At 39.8% G+C, this 18,599-nt stretch overlaps 1 protein-coding gene across 1 annotated transcript; it reads left to right on the forward strand.

The window, feature by feature from the left end:
- Positions 1-376: 376 nt before the first annotated feature.
- LOC108237238 (liprin-alpha-3) lies at positions 377-15,721 on the forward strand. The gene is made up of 31 exons (XM_017418543.2): positions 377-712; positions 4,118-4,219; positions 4,578-4,742; positions 5,316-5,390; positions 5,500-5,559; positions 5,739-5,867; positions 6,791-6,883; positions 7,211-7,263; positions 7,750-7,843; positions 8,001-8,135; positions 8,276-8,359; positions 8,444-8,575; positions 8,656-8,718; positions 8,826-8,905; positions 9,170-9,356; positions 9,441-9,634; positions 9,748-9,991; positions 10,079-10,218; positions 10,327-10,475; positions 10,586-10,682; positions 10,988-11,069; positions 11,281-11,481; positions 11,594-11,656; positions 12,033-12,059; positions 13,131-13,306; positions 13,460-13,557; positions 13,671-13,846; positions 13,956-14,024; positions 14,430-14,592; positions 15,089-15,156; positions 15,248-15,721. The coding sequence occupies exons 1-30, from the start codon at positions 377-379 to the stop codon at positions 15,139-15,141; spliced, it is 3,720 nt and encodes a 1,239-aa protein (XP_017274032.1). The 3' UTR covers positions 15,142-15,156; positions 15,248-15,721.
- Positions 15,722-18,599: the final 2,878 nt, after the last annotated feature.

The raw sequence follows: 18,599 nt of genomic DNA on the forward strand, positions 1-18,599 counted from the left end.
CCTTCCTCGTCCCCTGCCAGTCCTTGCTGCCCCACAGCAGGGCATCCCTGGGTTTGCCTTTTCCTCTTGCATAACAGGGGGACACATAAGTGTTCTGATTGTTTACCAAGTAGACCAGGACTTTGTGGTGAAAGACAAATAAGCAGAGTCCTACAAATCCAAGCAACAAAGCGAAAACACAAAGGCAATAAACACAGAAAGGCCAAAAGGAGGATATTTTTGGACAACTGAAGATGTAAAAATTTTTATTTTTTACATCTAACTTTTAGTCCAGGCTCATAAAAAATAAGTAAATCAGGCACAACTACAGACATTTTGCATGTACAATCCCCTCATTTAGTTCTCAATATTAACTTGACCTAAACCCCGCGGTCTCATGATGATGTGCGAGGTGATGCCCACCATATCTGAGGATGGGCGATGCGGGACTGGCGGGGGCCCCACCTCCCCTGCGGGAGCAGGAGTCGGGGGGCCCGGAGGCACGATGCCTGGAGGAGGATTCAGTGGCAGGGACCCCAGAGGTGGAGGAGATGAAGGAGGCAGCACAGGAAATCTGGAGTCTCTAATGGTCAACATGCTGACAGAAAGAGAGAGGCTGCTGGAAAACCTGAGGGAGACGCAGGAGAGCCTGGGCACGGCGCAGCTACGCCTCCGTGAGCTCGGCCACGAGAAGGAGTCGCTTCAGAGGCAGCTGTCCATCGCTCTGCCACAGGTAAGGCTGCAGCCTTTCAGGTTCAATGGGGATTCAGTTTGTTTGGATGGGATTCGGCAAAGAATTGTGATAAGAACAAATAACTTTGTCTGTCTTCTTGTTACAAATACAAGAGTACGTATTTTTGTGCGTTAAAGCAAGCTTTTCCACAAATCTTTTGCAAGACTTGAGTCAGATGTAGACTTGGAATGTTCTTTACTTCAGTTTTCCTGTTATTGTTACTTTTACTTGTGTTTTATGTTATCCTCTTTTGGCTCTTTAGTCTTTAGTTGCATCTGTAATTAACCTCTCATGGTATAGATGTGTAAATACTGAGTCAGCATTCACAATATTGTTTTCCTGTTTCTTTACTTTTTCTGTGCATTTTTTGCAATCTGCCATCTTTTGAATACTTTGTGCTATTTTACTTATGCATATGTCAAAAGGTTTGGCTCATTTAGGAGCTGAATATTCTATGACTTAGTTTTGTAACTTTTATACGTTTCAAAACATTTGACTTTAATAATAAGGATATTTCCCTTAGAAATAAATTAAGATCTCTTCAGTTCCTTTATAAACATTTTTCTCTTTTAAATCTTTTTCAGCATACTGGATCTTTTTTTTTTTGTATTCTTACATACTTCTTTTGACTTTTAGCCAAAGCAGTTTTAGCATTTGTTTATTTTTGTTTATTGCTACACTTTTGGTACTTTTAGCTAGCATTTTTTCTTTTAGCTTTCAGTTAGCTTTTTGCTACTTTTAGCTTTCAGCTAGACTTCTGTTACTCTAAGAATTTAGCTGGGGCTCTGCTTCTTTTGGCTAGCCTTTTGTCGTTTTAGTTAGTGTTTTGCTTCCATTACCTTTTAGCTAGTATTCTGCTAATGTTAGGGGATAAATATTTATACTGCAGTAGCTTCAGCCAGAAAATCATTTTTGTCAGATTTGTATTGTATCTGTGAGACAATAGTTTAAAAGTAAGTACTCAAGTGAAAGCTGTGATTTTTATTTATTTATTTATTTATTGCAGTTACTGTTGGAACAGCTCTTTTTTCTTGGGACTAGTCTTCAGTTATGACTGAGTATATTCAGATTCCTGCCATACTTTCCTGTGTTTTCGCTCAGTGTTTTCTGCAGCCTCTGTGTGCTCTGTGTATCTGCACAAATTAAGCAAAGGAAACTCAGCCAGCCTTTTCATGCAGTCTACTTTCACTCTTGCATTTGAGGAGATTAAAAGGTAGTTTACTTCAACTGTAGTCTCTTTTTATCTGTAGTAGACACGATGTGGCTGTATGCCCAAGGATCTCTGTAGGTGACGCACTTAGGCGATTTGTTACCATGGTAACTCAGAAAAAAGGAGGGGAATCTTCTTGCAAAAAAAAGAAAAAATAGAAAGTGCTATTTACCTTGTTTTTGCTGTAAAATATTTTTGTTGGCTAGACACAGACAAACGTCTAAAACAATTAACTATAAAAAAAGTATGAAAATAAGAAATATTTTGTCTCAAGTTTAGAGACTTGTCTCAGATCTACTGGCTACAACTTCTAACTACAGACTCTGATGGTCTTTTTAAAAGGTTGTTTTTCTACAAAATGTATTAAAATTGTATTTTCTACATGTGTAACTCCAGGGACACTTTGGAGCCTCGTTTAAATGAATGAAAAGCAATGCCCAGAGACTGAGAACTGAGAATGAGATTATAAAGAAGGGAAACAACAAAGAGACAAGGGAAGCCAACTGAGAAGCTGACCCCCATCCAAACAAGAAACAATCCTATAAGGCTAATAGCCAATGAACCCACTGTGTCACCATCTGTATAAATCTATGTGACTCTGACTCTTCTCCTCCCTTTTAAACACAAAGAGATTTCTCATGACTTTATGCTGGTTTATCATCATTTAGGAGACGGGCTTTGAGTGCATACAGCAGCAATATTTTCATCTATCTTATAAACAGTTATTGCTTCTAAGTGACAGCCTTGAAAGTGTTTAATGAAGACATAAAAAACTTATTTGCCATGGATGGTACTGGTGTTGTACGTTCATGTTCGAAATGTTCTCCCGTTTGCACTCGGGAGTTGCAGTTGTATTCCCACTGCTGCTGTAAACACCTTTTTGATGCCATGTTTTCGGGGTCTCTCTTGTGCATTCCAGTGCCGAGCCATTGTGTAACAGTGTGATGTAATCTGTCCATGAATAAGAGTTCACAGAGGAGGATGAGCAGGAGAGAGTGGTGGTAGAAATTGTGTCAGTGATTCACCTGATTGTTATGTAGGTTTACATCATGGACGGCCTCCTACATTTCTGATCTCAGGTGTTTCACAAAGCATCTGGAAGCCTCTGGTTATGTACATTTTTCATCTTTTTTGTGCCTTTTCTCTGTCTTTATATACTTTCAGCAACAGTTCATATTTTTGAAAATGGTGTTCTGTAAAAAGGTTATGAGCAATTAATATCTTACCTGTTGTAGATAGCTCTTTGATCAGCCTCCGTTTGAAAGAATGAAGTTTGATTCTGACCAGATTAACAAGCTAACTCGTAGTCCATTCACATGGTTGTCATGTTTTTTGTTTAAATAACTGTGTAATATGAAATTGACAGCGACAGGTGTTGTTTTAAGATGACAACAATCCACTTTGGAGGTGGCTCTGATTGAATTATCCATTTGCGTATCAAGTACTAACTGCTAATTTTCTAAAGAGAGGCTGTTCAAAGAGCTAGAACAAGTAAAAGAGGCCATCCACACGGAAACAATTTTTGTGAATATTCAAAAGTTTAGGAGCCCTTAATGGTATTTTTTGAAAATGAGTTCCATAGAGAAAAAATTTTTTATTGCCATCCTTGCATTTTCACAAAGAAGTGCAAAACGTAACCATTTGAAAATGATGATGTCATAGCTCTACAACTAATCTAACCAAAGACCTGAGGGCGTCCTATTTTTTTTGTGATTACATTTTACACCCAGTGTGTAAGCTTTATGTATGTGTGTCACTTGTTGGTTCCTGTTTTTGGTCTATTTTTGTGGCAGCGTTAAAACACCACATACAGGCCAGCCATAGTTACTGCAGCGGTTTGGGTCATGCTTAGTGTTTTTAATGTGGAAGAAGCCATTTGTACAAATTATGTTTACAAGGATATTTATAAAAACAACAAATAAGTTTTTTTTTGTTTGTTTTTTTTAAACTGCCCTTCAGTGTGGACAAGGTCTAAAATGTTCATAACCTTTCTACAGAACCCCACTTCAAAAAATCTAAACTATCCCTTTGAAGCAGCCAGTCATATTTAATTTGCAGAACTCAGTCTTCCTGGAACTGGAAGGTATATTTGTAACCTGCCGTCCATTGCTGTGCAGACAACACTTGGAGCATTAAAAACATACATTCAGACGGTTTGTTTTCGCGCCCCTGAATGCAGCTTGTGTATTCCACAGGAGTTTGCTGTGTTGACTAAAGAGCTGAACATTTGCCGGGAGCAGCTTCTTGAGAGGGAGGAGGAAATTGCTGAGCTCAAAGCGGAGAGAAACAACACACGTGTAAGATGTTTAGCGGCCATTTTGCCTGTTAGCACTGTAGCACAGCCTCTGCCTCAGCTTCTTCACCCTTGTGATTGTGTCATTTCTTTTTTATCTCTTCATTCCCCTTTTTTGTCTGCTTTTCTTATCTCTCCTGCCCACTGAGGGACTCACTCGTTTTTTTTCTCTTTGTCACTCCCCAATACTCTTCATTCCTTTGCTTCTTCTCTCTGTTTGTCACCCTCCACACCCTTTCTCTGATTTTCTATTACCTCCTCACCTTCTTTGTCCACATCCTTTAAACTACTTGTCTAACCTTTAACCTCACTTTGCCTTTACTTTCCCCTCTTCCTCCCGTGTGATTCATTCAATCCTGCAGTTATTGCTCGAACATCTGGAGTGTCTAGTGTCTCGCCACGAGCGCAGTCTGAGAATGACCGTGGTCAAGAGGCAAGCCCAGTCCCCTGCAGGGGTCTCCAGTGAGGTGGAAGTCCTCAAGGCCCTCAAATCTCTGTTTGAGCATCACAAAGCCTTGGATGAGAAGGTGGGTCAAATAAAGGAGCTTTAAATTATATTCAATTATTTAGCTTCAAACTGCTTTTAGACTCTTTTTTTCACAAATTTCCAACATTACTGTACATATCCTTCTGCTTAGGGCTTCTGCTGTAGCCCTAAGATTGAAAAATTCAACCTCCACTATACTACTACTGCAAAAACACAAACTTGTTTGGTCATTGCTTCTGGACCGGTTTGGTAAAAATACTTCAACTAATATCATTAATGAAAGTACATGTGGTTTACATTTTCTAATCCTGATAATATTTTGTATTTTGTTGGTACCATTACATTTAACACACCTTTTAATAATTATTTTTTGATGCTATTTTACCACATCTGCAACGTTTAAAAACCCCTCGTGCATTTGAAGGGTAGAACAGTTCCCCTTTCAAGATTTTTTTCACCTTTCAGTTACTGATTTTCCTGCTCATTTTACATGCACAAATCTGGTTTTCATAGGACTGATAAAATGCCATACATGCTGCGTATGAGCACTCTTCACTTTGATGAAATCACTTCCACTGTTTGGTTGAATCGTATTATTTGCTTCAATCGGCAGGTTCGAGAGAGGCTCCGTGTGGCCCTCGAGCGGGTGTCCATGTTAGAAGATCAGCTTGCAGCATCTTCTCAAGAGGTAAAGTCTGATGCAACAAACTCCTGCATCTCAAACAAACTCAGCTGTCTCAAAATGGGAAAAAAAACCTGCAACATTTATTTGCCCGTTTTTGTCTCCCATTTTTCAGGTAATCTCTTTAAGAGACCAAATTAAAAGACGTCAACAAGGGGTGGACGGCGGGAAAGATGTAAGGGAGGGTTTTCTGCATGTTGGTTCCAGATGTTTTTGTGTTTGTGTTAGAAAAGTAGTTTTTGGGTTCCATGGTGTGTCAGTGTGCTTTTAACTTCTCTAGAGCTCGAAACTTATTCTAACTCATTGTCTTTTCTTAATCGCTCTCATTTTTTGCTTTATTGCCAACCATTCCAGCGGCTACCCAACGGTCCATCAGCTGGCCTGGAAGATGGGGAGATCGAAAGACAGCGAGAAGGAGAGATAGAGCGACAGAGAGCCGAACTCTCCCAGCTGAGGGAGAGGCTGGCTCTCATGTGCCGGCAGGTGAGTGATGCCATGTATCTCTCATGGTGAGCACATATGAACTTCAGAATGTGCATTATTTCTAAGACCAAGGATGGTTTTACTGTTCCAGACTCAGTGTTTGCTTTCAGGGTTAAAATGAGAAGTCATGGCAGAAATATTTTAGTTAAAGCCTCTGAATGTCATTATACGACCTAATAATACAAGTCTAAAACAAAAAAAAACAAATCTGTTAAACAGGACATTATAAGTGAACTCCATCAGATTAGATTGCTGTGCCCATGTATTATTAGTAAATGGGCCCATTACTGTCACCACATTCTGTTCAAATATTGGTAAATTCTGCTGGTATGTCTTTTTTTGATTTCTTGCCATCATTGGAAGAAGGCAGGCAACACCATTAGTCTGCCCATGTTTATTTGTCTTATTACTTCATTTTCCAATGTAGTTTATACGCATTTCCAGCCACACAATATTTTACATGAAGGAGAAATGTGTACTTCAGCTGGGAATTCTCCTCCCTCTAGTGGCAAATTACACTATTACAGCTGTGGAAAAAAAACAACACAATAATGGTGGATTTTAGGCAATAAGAAGTCTTTGAACCTAGTCACAGTGTGACGAGCTGTATGCAGCAGAATAAATTGGTGCAATCAATATGTAGCTTGCTAATTAGAAAAACAGTTTTGTTCCTTTTGAGTGTCTGCAGAAAACAAAGAACTGGGGAGAAAACAAACATGTGGATAGAGATATTTTGCATGTTAAATGTGTCAGACTCTTAAATCATTATGTCATGCCATTTCATTACTGTCATTTCAGTCCAAAAAACCAGACAGACACCCATACTCAATTATTGTTGCTTTAACTTAGACCTGTGGCAGATAATAGTGATTTAAAAGGTTTTAATCTGTGTCATTTCATGTGGCTTTGTGGTGTCACATCAGGTCGGAGAAATAGAGGAACAGCTTGCTGCCGCCAGGAGGGAGGTGACGAAGACAGAGGAGGCCAATCAGAAGCTCCAAAGGGAAGTGAAAGAGGTCTGTTGGTCCAATCTGTCTCTTTTTGGCCAAAAACGCTGAGCTGTCTCGGCACCTGGGGTTTCAAAAGTAGATTCAAACACGCTGTGGGGTTTTGTACTAAAAATGTACTGTGTTATTCTGGAATGCAATGAGAAGAAAATATTATTTTTTTTCTGACTGCTGTTATATATTGTATGATCATTTCAACACTGCAACATTTAAAAAGACTGACTAAGCAGCAGGCCATTCACAAACATTCTCCTCTTGTTAAGCTGCATATAGAACTGTAACTTTACATCTAACAGGATACAATTATGTTTCATAATATACTGCTACCTTTTTCAGGCTCTTTGCCAAAGAGAAGACATGGAAGAAAGAATTACAACACTGGAACGAAGGTAATCGTTGCTGCTTTTTAGTTCTGTCAATTTCACTAAATTTATAAAAAACAACACAATTTCAGCCTTTTACAGTAACTGGAAAACACTGTAAATACAACTAGTCATTTTGTTCAACATCCTCAAGATGGCCACCACAGCTAATCAACCTTAGCAAAAACATTTGAGAGTCATCCCAAACACATTCTCCAAGCACAGGCAATGTTTTTGTTTAAAACTTGGTCACCCATTCTTATTATTTTTTCAATTTTAAGTTGTCTTTCTGACACACTGTTGTCACAAATTACTGCGACCAAGAGATGAGTTTAGAGAGTCACCGCCAGGCACCAGGATGGCCCAGTGTGCTGAGTAGTGAGTCTGTTGGTACGCTGAGTGAGTCTCCTGCCACAGAAGACCACTGCACACATTTACAACACAAGTTCACAGCCAGCGGAACTCACCAGTTAACAATCTCATTTTACACTGAATGGTTTATGTTGTATGCAGGTATCTGAGTGCCCAGCGGGAGGCGACCTCTCTCCACGACATCAAAGACAAGCTGGAAAATGAGCTGGCGAGCAAGGAGTCCCTGTACAGACAAGTAAAGTTTGTCTCAAATACTCTAATCCCCATCTGCGATTGTAATAAAATTGTTCTCTCTTGCAGTGTTTGCAATTAAACATGAAAATATTTCAAATCTTGAGGGCCCAATGCAAGCCTCAGAGCTCATAAGTATGTGTTTGCTCTTTTGTGCCCAGAGTGAAGAGAAGAACAGGCAACTGCAGGAGCGTTTGGATGAGGCCAAGCAGAAGCTCCAGCAGACCCTGCAGAGGGCAGAGACGTTGCCTGAAATTGAGGCCCAGCTTGCTCAACGAGTGGCTGCTCTAAACAAGGTACTGTAATCCTGGGGAACCATGTTCTCATATGAGTTCATTGAGTATAATTTATCATTTCATAATAATAATACTGTAGTCCTTTAGACAATTTTGTATCAAAAACTGGCTTTTAATGGCCTCGGGTTTGTTGTTATTAGGCAGAAGAGCGCCATGGAAACTTTGAGGAGCGACTACGGCAAATGGAGGCCCAACTTGAGGAGAAGAATCAAGAGCTTCAAAGGGTATCACGATTTGTATTTTTCAGCTTGTCTACAGATGCAAAAAGTGAGCTGTAGGGTCATTTGTTCCTTATGGTTTGGTTTCAGGCGAGGCAGAGGGAGAAGATGAATGACGAACACAACAAACGCCTCTCAGATACGGTGGACAAGCTTCTGTCAGAGTCCAACGAGAGACTTCAGCTCCACCTCAAAGAGAGGATGGCAGCACTAGAAGAGAAGGTGGGAAAACACCACTTCATATTACTAAGATGCTCATGTAAAATCCATAAATTCATTAAAAAAATTGTTTGCTCTGTCAGAATGCTCTTTCAGAGGAGCTGTCCAACATGAAGAAAATCCAAGATGATCTTATTGCGAATAAGGTAACCTCTCCTTTAGCTGTGCACTCACAGTTTTAACTTTGTCACAATTATGATGTTTAAAAATTCTGTCACAAATAACTGGTTATCTTTTGTCATGTGTGTTACAGGAGCAGCTACTTGCAGAGCTGGAGCGAGTCCAACTGGAGCTGGATCAGCTGAGAGGCAGGCCTGGATCTTCCTATTCCAGGTTAGCCACAATGAACTGTTGTGGAGATGTAGTGACGTAGCACACACTACAATTTATGAATACCCAAGAAATGTTAGAGATAAATGTTCCTCCCACTGCATATGAACTTTAAGTTTTTTCCTTATATTTGTTGATTAAAACCCTAATTCTTTTATCTGGGCATTGATCTAAATAATGAATATGCAAATGTTTATTTACAGAAAACTAAGGTGCTGTTTTTTCATGTAATGTGACATAACAATTGAATTCTGGATCTCATTGTAGGGCGGGCAGCGTGAGTTCACTTCCCTCCACCCTTTTTCGAAGATCTCTTCCAGGGAGCGCCTCGGAGCTGCGGTACCCTCAGGGCAGTGGCTCGCTCCCAGCTGGCTACAGCAGCTCCTCCAGCGGTGTGGTGGTCAGGCGGGCACACCGCGGCCGCTGGGGACCTCCTAGAGATGATAGCAACAAGGTGCTAATTTCATACTGACATAATGCTGCTACGAAAAAAGAAGTAGATAAAATTTGTTATTTTTCTTCTTTTTTCTTTTCACAGTATGGTGAGTGGGACAGCGGTACCATGCTAGGTCCTGGGTTTGAGGGTGGTGTAGAGGGGGGTTGCTCTGATGATGAAGAGGACAGGGAGACCCTATTTGGATCTGAGCTGCTCTCTCCCAGTGGACAGACAGATGTACAGACTTTGGCCATCATGCTTCAGGAGCAACTGGAGGCCATCAATAAAGAGATTAAGTAAGCAAGAGAGTCTGAATGACAACAAAAGAAAATAGTAATTTAAACTATTAGGTTAATTCAGAATGATGTACAAGTTTGGACTTATGAAAACGTCTCTCCTCTCACCTCAGGCTGATTCAGGAAGAGAAGGAGAGCACGGAGCTGAGGGCAGAAGAGATTGAGAGTCGGGTCAGCAGTGTGGCCCTCGATGCCTCATCTCTTCCACCGTCCTCGTTGGGAGGACGAGACAGTGTTGGAAGAGGCTATATGACTCCCTCCATCACATCCTCCACACTTGCGTCTCCTTCGCCTCCCAGTTCAGGACATTCCACCCCCCGCCTGCCACATTCACCTGCCAGAGAGACAGAGAGACAGGTACTGTATCCAAGCTGATATGTCAGCTGAATAATGACGTCAAACTGACTTGCGCTGTGCAAATCTGGAATATTTTCCACCCTGCAGAATAGCAAAGAAGGTGAAGAATGCAAAGCACTTGCCCTCATCGACTCAACCCCTCCACCTGTTCCTCGAGCCCTGCGATTGGACAGAATGACTCACACTCACCCAGGCGCAGGCCTCGACGACCACCGTGAATTCCGGAGGTACAAAAATGAGTCCCTGCAAACCATTTATACAGCTCACAAAATAGCCCTAAAATACACTTACTGTGTGTGTGCTAAATTCTGTGATTTTTTTTCTTATTTCTCCAGTCTTTCTGCTGATGGCTCCACCACTGCTAGCCAGGATTCCCTTCACAAAGCCAGCAAAAAGAAAAGCATCAAGTCCTCTATTGGACGTCTCTTTGGCAAAAAGGAGAAGGGACGAATCGGTGCACCTGGACGTGAATCTGCCTCACTGGGTCTGTGCACAGATTGGAAACTACTTAACTGCTGCTAAACTTCCCCCTTTAGTTCAAGTAAAAAAATTCATTTAAGAATGACCCATTGTGTTTAATTAATATCCTAACAGCCTCCACTCCATCTGATGACCTTGGTTCAGCTGACCCATTAGGCTTGGCAAAACTCGGGACTGGAACGGTGGAAAAAGATCGCCGCAGCAAAAAGAAGTAAGAGCGGGCACCTTTCCACACACTTCTCATGTTATCGAGAGATCTTTGGAATCTTCAACATGACAGCAGATTTGTAATTTACACAGCCAGGTGACACAAACCAGGCTTGTGCTGGAGCTTTTTATGCCCCTGTCGGTATTAAGTTATAAATACAAATGCCATCGCGGTGCCATGAGACACAAATGTGGTATTTCATATCTCATGTTCAGTGTTATTTTCTATTTATAAAGAGAGACATTGGTAAGGTGAGATATAAAGAAATTAATCTCTGTCAAACCTCGATTTTCCACTTCCCCTACCAGGCACGACTTGTTAGAGGAAGCTTGTCGTCAGGGTCTTCCTTTCGCCTCATGGGACGGTCCCACTGTTGTAACATGGCTCGAGGTACATATATCATCACAACCTGTACTGTAATACCAAAATACTGATGTTGTCATTTAGAAGTCCATAGCGCTCCAAGATACTTCTCAGAGAAATTGGTTAATTTCAGTAATTAGTCAAGACAACAATGTCAGTCACTTTTTGTTGCCTGATTGTATAAAGTATACAAGATTTTCCATACAAAATGAGCCATATCTCCTCTCTGTTTACTCAGCTGTGGGTTGGGATGCCTGCATGGTATGTGGCAGCCTGCCGTGCCAACGTGAAAAGCGGCGCCATCATGGCCAACCTGTCGGACACAGAGATTCAGAGAGAGATCGGTATCAGTAACCCTCTGCACAGGCTCAAACTTCGTCTGGCCATCCAGGAAATGGTTTCCCTCACGAGCCCGTCGGCACCTGCGAGCACTCGCTCTGTAAGGCTCAGAGGAAAGCATTGAGAACAACCCTAATATGTGCTGTTAAATGAACAATTCTGTACTTTTAAGTTAGGGAAAGGGACTGATCATTTGTTCTCTGCCTTTACAGTCAACTAGTAATATTTGGATGACCCATGCTGAGATGGAGTCCCTCGCTGCTGCCACCAAACCAGTAATTATAACATTTCATCTCAATTCTAAAAGGAGTTTAGAATTTTCTCATTTTGATTTGGTTTTGTGTTGTTTCTTTTACTCTATATAATTATGTTTTTATTTTTCTTTGTCTCTGATTAGGCATGTTTGACTTCATTCTTCCTTTGCTATTTTCTAAAAATCTATTTTGATGTAGTATTTTTTTTTCCACTAATTTTCACTCACTAACAAAGCTTTTGCCTCCTTCTGCCCTTTATCTCCTCCTGATTCTTTTCTGGCACTGGTTCACTATCACACACACACACACATCCACACCCAAACACTCTCTTCCCTGGTGACTTTTCCCTCTTCTTCCCTCTTTCTGTTTTCCTGTTTTTCTCTAACTGAACCAAAAGGAGCAGAAGGAGTTCAGCTGGGATCAGGTGAGAATAGAAGAATGGAGCTTGTTGCACAATTAGAAATTCATGTAAATAAGCCTCATCTGTTGTCATATTAAACAACTTTTTCAAAAACAACTTTTCGACTTTAATGAGGAAGTTAATGTAACCATCCAATTCAGAAACTTATTGGAGAAATCTTTTCTTTGGTAAAAAATAGTGCAAAAATCTTCTCTTTCAATGAATAGTCTAGTCATTTTTTTAGGCCATGTTTAGTCAAATAGTTATCAAAAGTTAGAATTTTAACAGCCATGACATGAGTCACAGGACTTGGAGTAATGACCCTGTTGAATGTATTAGTCCACTGGAAGTTAAGTAAACTTTTGAATGATTAGACGCGCTGATCAAGTAGACTGGTTCATTCAGCAGCCTCAGCATCAACAACATAACATACACAGTCTATGTCCAGCATACATACATTTAGGTAGTAGCACAGATGTTATTCAGTTAAGCAAACAGTGTCATGCAAAAGTGGAGAATTTTAACATTTGCTAATGCAGCGTTCTTTAATACCAGCGTGACATTTTTGAAAAAGATTATTTTATAAGCCAGAAAATGATATAAACTAAAGCTCTCTTTTCTTAATACTCTGTGTTGTATGACTAATGTCACAGCTGGTAAGGAAATATTCATTGATACCTATTTAACAGAACATAGCTTCAAAAAGTGATCAGACTATCCCTTTAACCTCGATGCAGCCAGTCGCCTCCTGGTGGCCGTTTGAAACAATGTTAATTTATGACTTTTTCCTTTAGATTCACTTTTTAGTAGCTATCCTATTTTATTCAATCTATCATTTAAAACAAGCACACATTAAACTATGTGTGTTCAAAACTGCTACTAGAATCAACAAATTAAAAATTCAGAGACATATATATTTTATATTAAATACAGTGTAAGTTTGAAGTTTGAGAATCAGTTCCAGTTAAATCAAACAAAATAATGTGTTCATCTTTAAATCCTTTAAACTTGTGTTTAACCTATTCTTGAAAATTAATTCAGCTTGTTTATTTTAGATTTTTGTCATTCATCTGCATCAAACTCGTCCTCTTCCAGATTCTGGCCTATGGAGACATGAACCATGAGTGGGTGGGAAACGAATGGCTGCCCAGTTTGGGTCTGCCTCAGTATCGCTCCTACTTCATGGAGTCACTGGTGGATGCCCGAATGCTCGATCACCTCACCAAGAAGGAGCTGAGGGGCCAGCTGAAGATGGTGGACAGTTTCCACAGGTGCACACTTATTCACCATTTTTACCTCAAGTAGCTTCTAGGTTTCTTGGCATCATATTTACATCCCTGATTCTTTAAATGGTGATACATCTTTTACGTCGTAGCCAACAGTTGTAAAAATTAATGAGCTAATGTGAGTTTTTCCTCATACAGGGTGAGTCTTCATTATGGTATCATGTGCCTGAAGCGCTTGAACTACGACAGGAAAGAGCTGGAGAGGAGGAGGGAGGAGAGTCAGCATCAGAACCAAGGTAGGTTTTGTCGACAATACACCAGTCTTCTTATCAGAAATAAGTTCAGAACATTTCCTTGTTCTTGTTACTCTGCTGATAAAATGGACTTTCTCTTGTGCTTCTCTCCTCAGATGTGATGGTTTGGTCTAATGAGCGAGTGATGTGTTGGGTGCAGTCAATCGGTCTGAAGGAGTTTGCAGACAACCTATTAGAAAGTGGGGTCCATGGGGCCCTCTTGGCCCTGGATGACACCTTTGACTATACTGACTTGGCCCTCCTTCTTCAGATACCAAACCAGAACACACAGGTACTCCACATTCCTAAAATAGTTCTCACCTTCAACTTCTAAGTCACTCTTGTTTTGTCTCTGTTGTGTCTGCTGATGCTAGATCTAACTCCAGTTTGTCTCTTTGCAGGCGAGGCAGCTCCTGGACAAGGAGTATAATGCTCTCATCTCCATGGGAACAGAAAGGAGGCCTGATGAGGTACGACAAAGCCAACAGTCAGAGCAAAATCACTCCAGATAATCTTTTTGGCTTAAAGATGGAAGGTCGTGTTTATTGGAACCAGCCTGGCTGTTTTACTTGAAATCAAGGCTTTTGTTGCATACTTGTCAGATGTTTACTTTAGTTAAGCAAGCATGGTGACAAATTCATTTTCTTCCTTATAAAGTCAGCATTTTTGGCATTTGTCACTGCTGGCAAACTCTTGGCATGGTGAAGTGGCTCAGCTGTGTTTACATGGGTGCTAATTGCTTAGTTACAGCATGTATAACTAAGCTGTGTAATATTGCTTTGTCTAATACTAGTTTATTAACAGTGACTAATAAATAGCCTCTGCTGTGAATGCCATTGGGTTTAATCACCAGCATTGTTTCATTTTCTCCCCAGGATGGCACAAAAACATTTACGCGGTCACCATCTTGGAGGAAGATGTTCCGGGAGAAGGACCTCCGTGGTGTGACCTCTGATTCCTCAGAAACATTACCTGCCAATTTCCGTGCCTCGGCCATCTCGACCCCCTCTGTCACCCTGAGGAAAGTCCAGAGTGAAGGTGAGGAGGTGCAGTTTTAGATGAGATATGAAATTGTGGTCTCCTGCTGCAGAAGCACTGATTAAAAAAAATTCAATGTGTGTCACAAAATGTTAACGTTTGATGATTTGATACCAAAGTCCAAACCAAAACACAAAGAAACAAAAAACTTGACTTGGCAAAAAGCCAGGGGAAACCAAGAAAACACAAGAAGTCCATGGGGACGATCCAGGAACCGTCCAAACAGGAGCCAGAGTTTGTGTGGGAAAACAAGTGGAGAAATTAGATTTTTGTCTGAGGTGGATTTTATTGTCTTCAGACAAAAGACAATAAATGTTTTTATTTATCATAGCTAACAAGCTTCTAAAAGTAGCTTTATTTTTGGAATTAATTAAATTACATTACTACTACTACCTACTGCTGTTCTATGAAATTACAGCAAAATATTTTCCAATTGCCAATCCCATATTTTCAAATTGATTGATGTTCACTAAACCTAATTTTCCTCTTTTATCAGCAAACTCTGGTCCAAAAGGAGAGTCGGGTTCTGTGAGAACATATTCCTGCTAAAGATAAGCACATTGGGTAAGAAAAAGATTCTTCATTCTTCAGAATCAACATTAGTAATTAGCTAATAAATTGCACTTTAAATGTATTTCTCGTTTTTCTTTTCTAGAACTCCACCTCTACCCCATCCTGAAAAAAAGATTTGACATTTTTGAAGAAAATAATACTAAAGAACAAAAGCAAAAACGGACACTAGAAGATGACCAACAGCATTCGAGCCATGTGTCACAAAATAATCAAAGACATTGAGTGAATGATTTCTGAAAAAAATGATAAGACACGGAGTGAATGTCTGTTTATGCATCAGTCTCTCTTTCTCTCTCTCTCTCTCTCTCTCTCTCTCCATCTCGATCCATAGTTGTGGCATGACGCTGTTCGATTCTGTAGAAAGTGGCCTGTAGAAAGTGACCATGTTGTGAATTCATCTTCTGTTTCTGAGTCTAAGATGGCAATATTGACACATTGTATTTATAATTTTTAAAAAGTGGGGGGGAAGAAAAAAGAAAAACATGCATTCCCGTTCAGATCAAGAGAATTGTACAAACGTTTTCAGTAGATGTGACTCTGATTTAGACAGAGAAGAGAAAATATTCTGCCTAAAAACATCCCAGAACAAAAGAAGCGAGTCGGCTGAGATGGAAGTTCGCCTGGAGAATGTACCAGGAGAAATGAAACAGATGTTCTTAAGCCATAACAGAGCTGAGATGCACAAGTGTGAATAGGACCAATGACAAAACAGCTGGCAAAGTGCTTTATGACAAACTCCTGTCCAAACTGAGAGGTGGGAAAAGATTATAGTTAGGGAGCATTTGTGTTAATATGCATGCCAAAAATCAACCATTTTAGAGTGAACGTCATGATATTAATCATCTAAAGATGTGAATGCTTGGGTCAGGACTTTGTAAAACGTGTATTTTATTTTTATCATTTTTATGATAACTGCTATTGTATGTATGTATGTACAGTACGTGTGTGTGTGTATTAAACTGTATGTTCATTTCATACTTAGTTTAAGGACTGACTGTAATTTCATTTAAGGTTGACAAAGATAATATGTTTTAATTTATGAACATTTACGATATGCTAACTGTATGTGTACATTTTGGGGAAAAAGACAAAAAACTAATTGTGTTATGATTTTGAATTCATATTATCGGAGATTAGTGATGATATTTGAATATAATATGATAACAATAATGATGATGATGATGATTGTAAAAGCTGTAATTAAAAAAACATACCTGTAACATTGTAGGGAAGGTGTGGTTTGAAGATTTGTCTGAAATGTGATTTGAGCTCCACAGGACTGGAGATGAACCACAACAGGAACAGAAAACTCCACAGTGAAGGTTAAAAACACCCACTCAGAAATTCTTATTCTTTTAGAAATAAAGTGTGACACTAAACAAAAAGAAGAAGAAACCGGCCTTTTATCTTAAATGGAAGGAGATTAGCGTGTGGTGGCATTCCCACACAGGTTTTATGGTGTCACTCTGGGGTGCCATCGAGTGGGGGGCGAAGGGGGGATAAAGGGGGCAAAGACCATCCCTAAAAACTTGTTGGCTCAAAGACCAAACAGTCTTATCCTCCTGTCCTGAGCTGCTGTTTGGTTTAGCTTTTTGATTTACCCTAGTTATTTGGGATTAGTGGAACCTCATAAACATAAAAACACATTGGTTTTCAGACTTACATTGATTTCCTATTTATAAGACTCCACTACCCGAAGGTAAAGGAGAAAGATTTGCAAATCCTTTTAACCCTTTTCACTCTTATAGTTGAAAGTTGAGTTGAAAACTATACAAAAACTAACAAAAAAATAATAAAAATAAAGACCTGACATTTTCATTTTGCTAATGTGTGGCTTAAAAAGAGATGTCTTACTGTTTCCCTGTGTGGCACAAAACTGAACAGTATATGATTTTTTTTTTCTTTGGTCACGTAATGTTTCCTGATACTGACCATAGCTGCATACTAAAATACCAGACTTCGTCTCCTCGCCTTCTCTCATTGTTGGAAGTTGAAGCCAGTGGGACCTGATTTATGGAAGCTGCTGTGTTGGGTCTTTGGAACCAGAGTCCTTTCAATAGGGATGTGGGGCTTTAAGTACCACATCCCTGTACACGCTATGACTATCCTTGTACAGCTACAACTGGTTAACTTTTGAAATCAGTCCACAGCTTATTAACCTTAGTGAAGACAAAAATGGCCATAACTCCATCAGTTTTACAGATATTGAGCTGAATTTATATGTGGTAGTAGCTGAGAGTTATCCTCAGCACATACTGTGAGCATGACATCTTGATATATTGTGCATAATGTCATTTTTAAGGTTTGACCAAACATCTACAGTGCTGTCATTTCTCATCGCAAGATAATCAAAGTCTAAACTCTGGTATGAACTACAGCAGGTGACACAAGGAATTCTAGGCCTTGAATTTTTAATTATTCCTAGTATTTATACTTATGTTCCTGTATCATAGTCTGGTTTTGATTTGAGAATTATGGTTTGGTGCACTTATGTTAGTTATTGAAATAATGTAGTTTATTCCAGCTTACTTCATTAGGTCGCTCCACCTTCACTGGAGTCCTGTGACATTTTAACACATAGGTTGGTGTTATACCCAAAGCATCAAAATGTCTTGTTGTTGGGGGAAAAAAGAAATCATTTTTCCATAATGTGTTTGGTAGATGCCGTGCAGCATTTGTTACCCGGTGAGTTTACAGTCTGTGTTCACTGCACAGCTGCAGTCCTGTAAACACTCCCTGCTTATAAATCTGCTTCTCCCACTCCTTCCTTCTTTTCCCCCCTCTCAAACACTTACATCCCAAATAAGATAAACAACAAAAAGTCCAAAAAACAGTCTACGTCACTTCAATAAAAATAACTATTTGCTTTGTTTAAATTTATTTTGCAGATTACTTAGCGAGATGGGTTCGTGTTACATCTTCATTCAGTTTTGTAATGTGTTTATTTTTCAAGTGGACGGCTGCCTGGGAAGTCACGCTGGGTTGCGGTAAATGGCTTTGTCCCCACATGACAGAGCATTTTTAAAGCTCGGCGTAATTTTTATGGAAGTGTCACTGAAGTGTCTCGCGGTAATAAAACATTTGATTCAAAGCAGTGATCTGTTCATTGTTGGAATGAATTAAATGTGGGAGAAATGGTGCCGAAGGACTGGGAAATATGTTGGAGTTTATTCAAGTATGTAAAAAATAAATTATATCAAACAGAAATTAAACCTATTTTATGTTAACCTCCATACATAGCGTGAACATGCAGGAGTTCCTGTCAGCACTCAAACACAGTTTATTAAACCGTATGTAGAAACGTCTGACTCATTCCGACCATCAGGAAGTTGGACCTCCTTCTCCTAAATCCTTTAAAAGGCCACCAAACGTCCTCCTGTTCAGAAGCCACTCACACAGGGTTAGATTATTTTATATATTTATTTATTTATTTA

The sequence above is a fragment of the Kryptolebias marmoratus genome, linkage group LG17 (genome assembly GCF_001649575.2).
Source record: "Kryptolebias marmoratus isolate JLee-2015 linkage group LG17, ASM164957v2, whole genome shotgun sequence".
In the NCBI taxonomy this organism is placed as follows: Eukaryota; Metazoa; Chordata; class Actinopteri; order Cyprinodontiformes; family Rivulidae; genus Kryptolebias; species Kryptolebias marmoratus.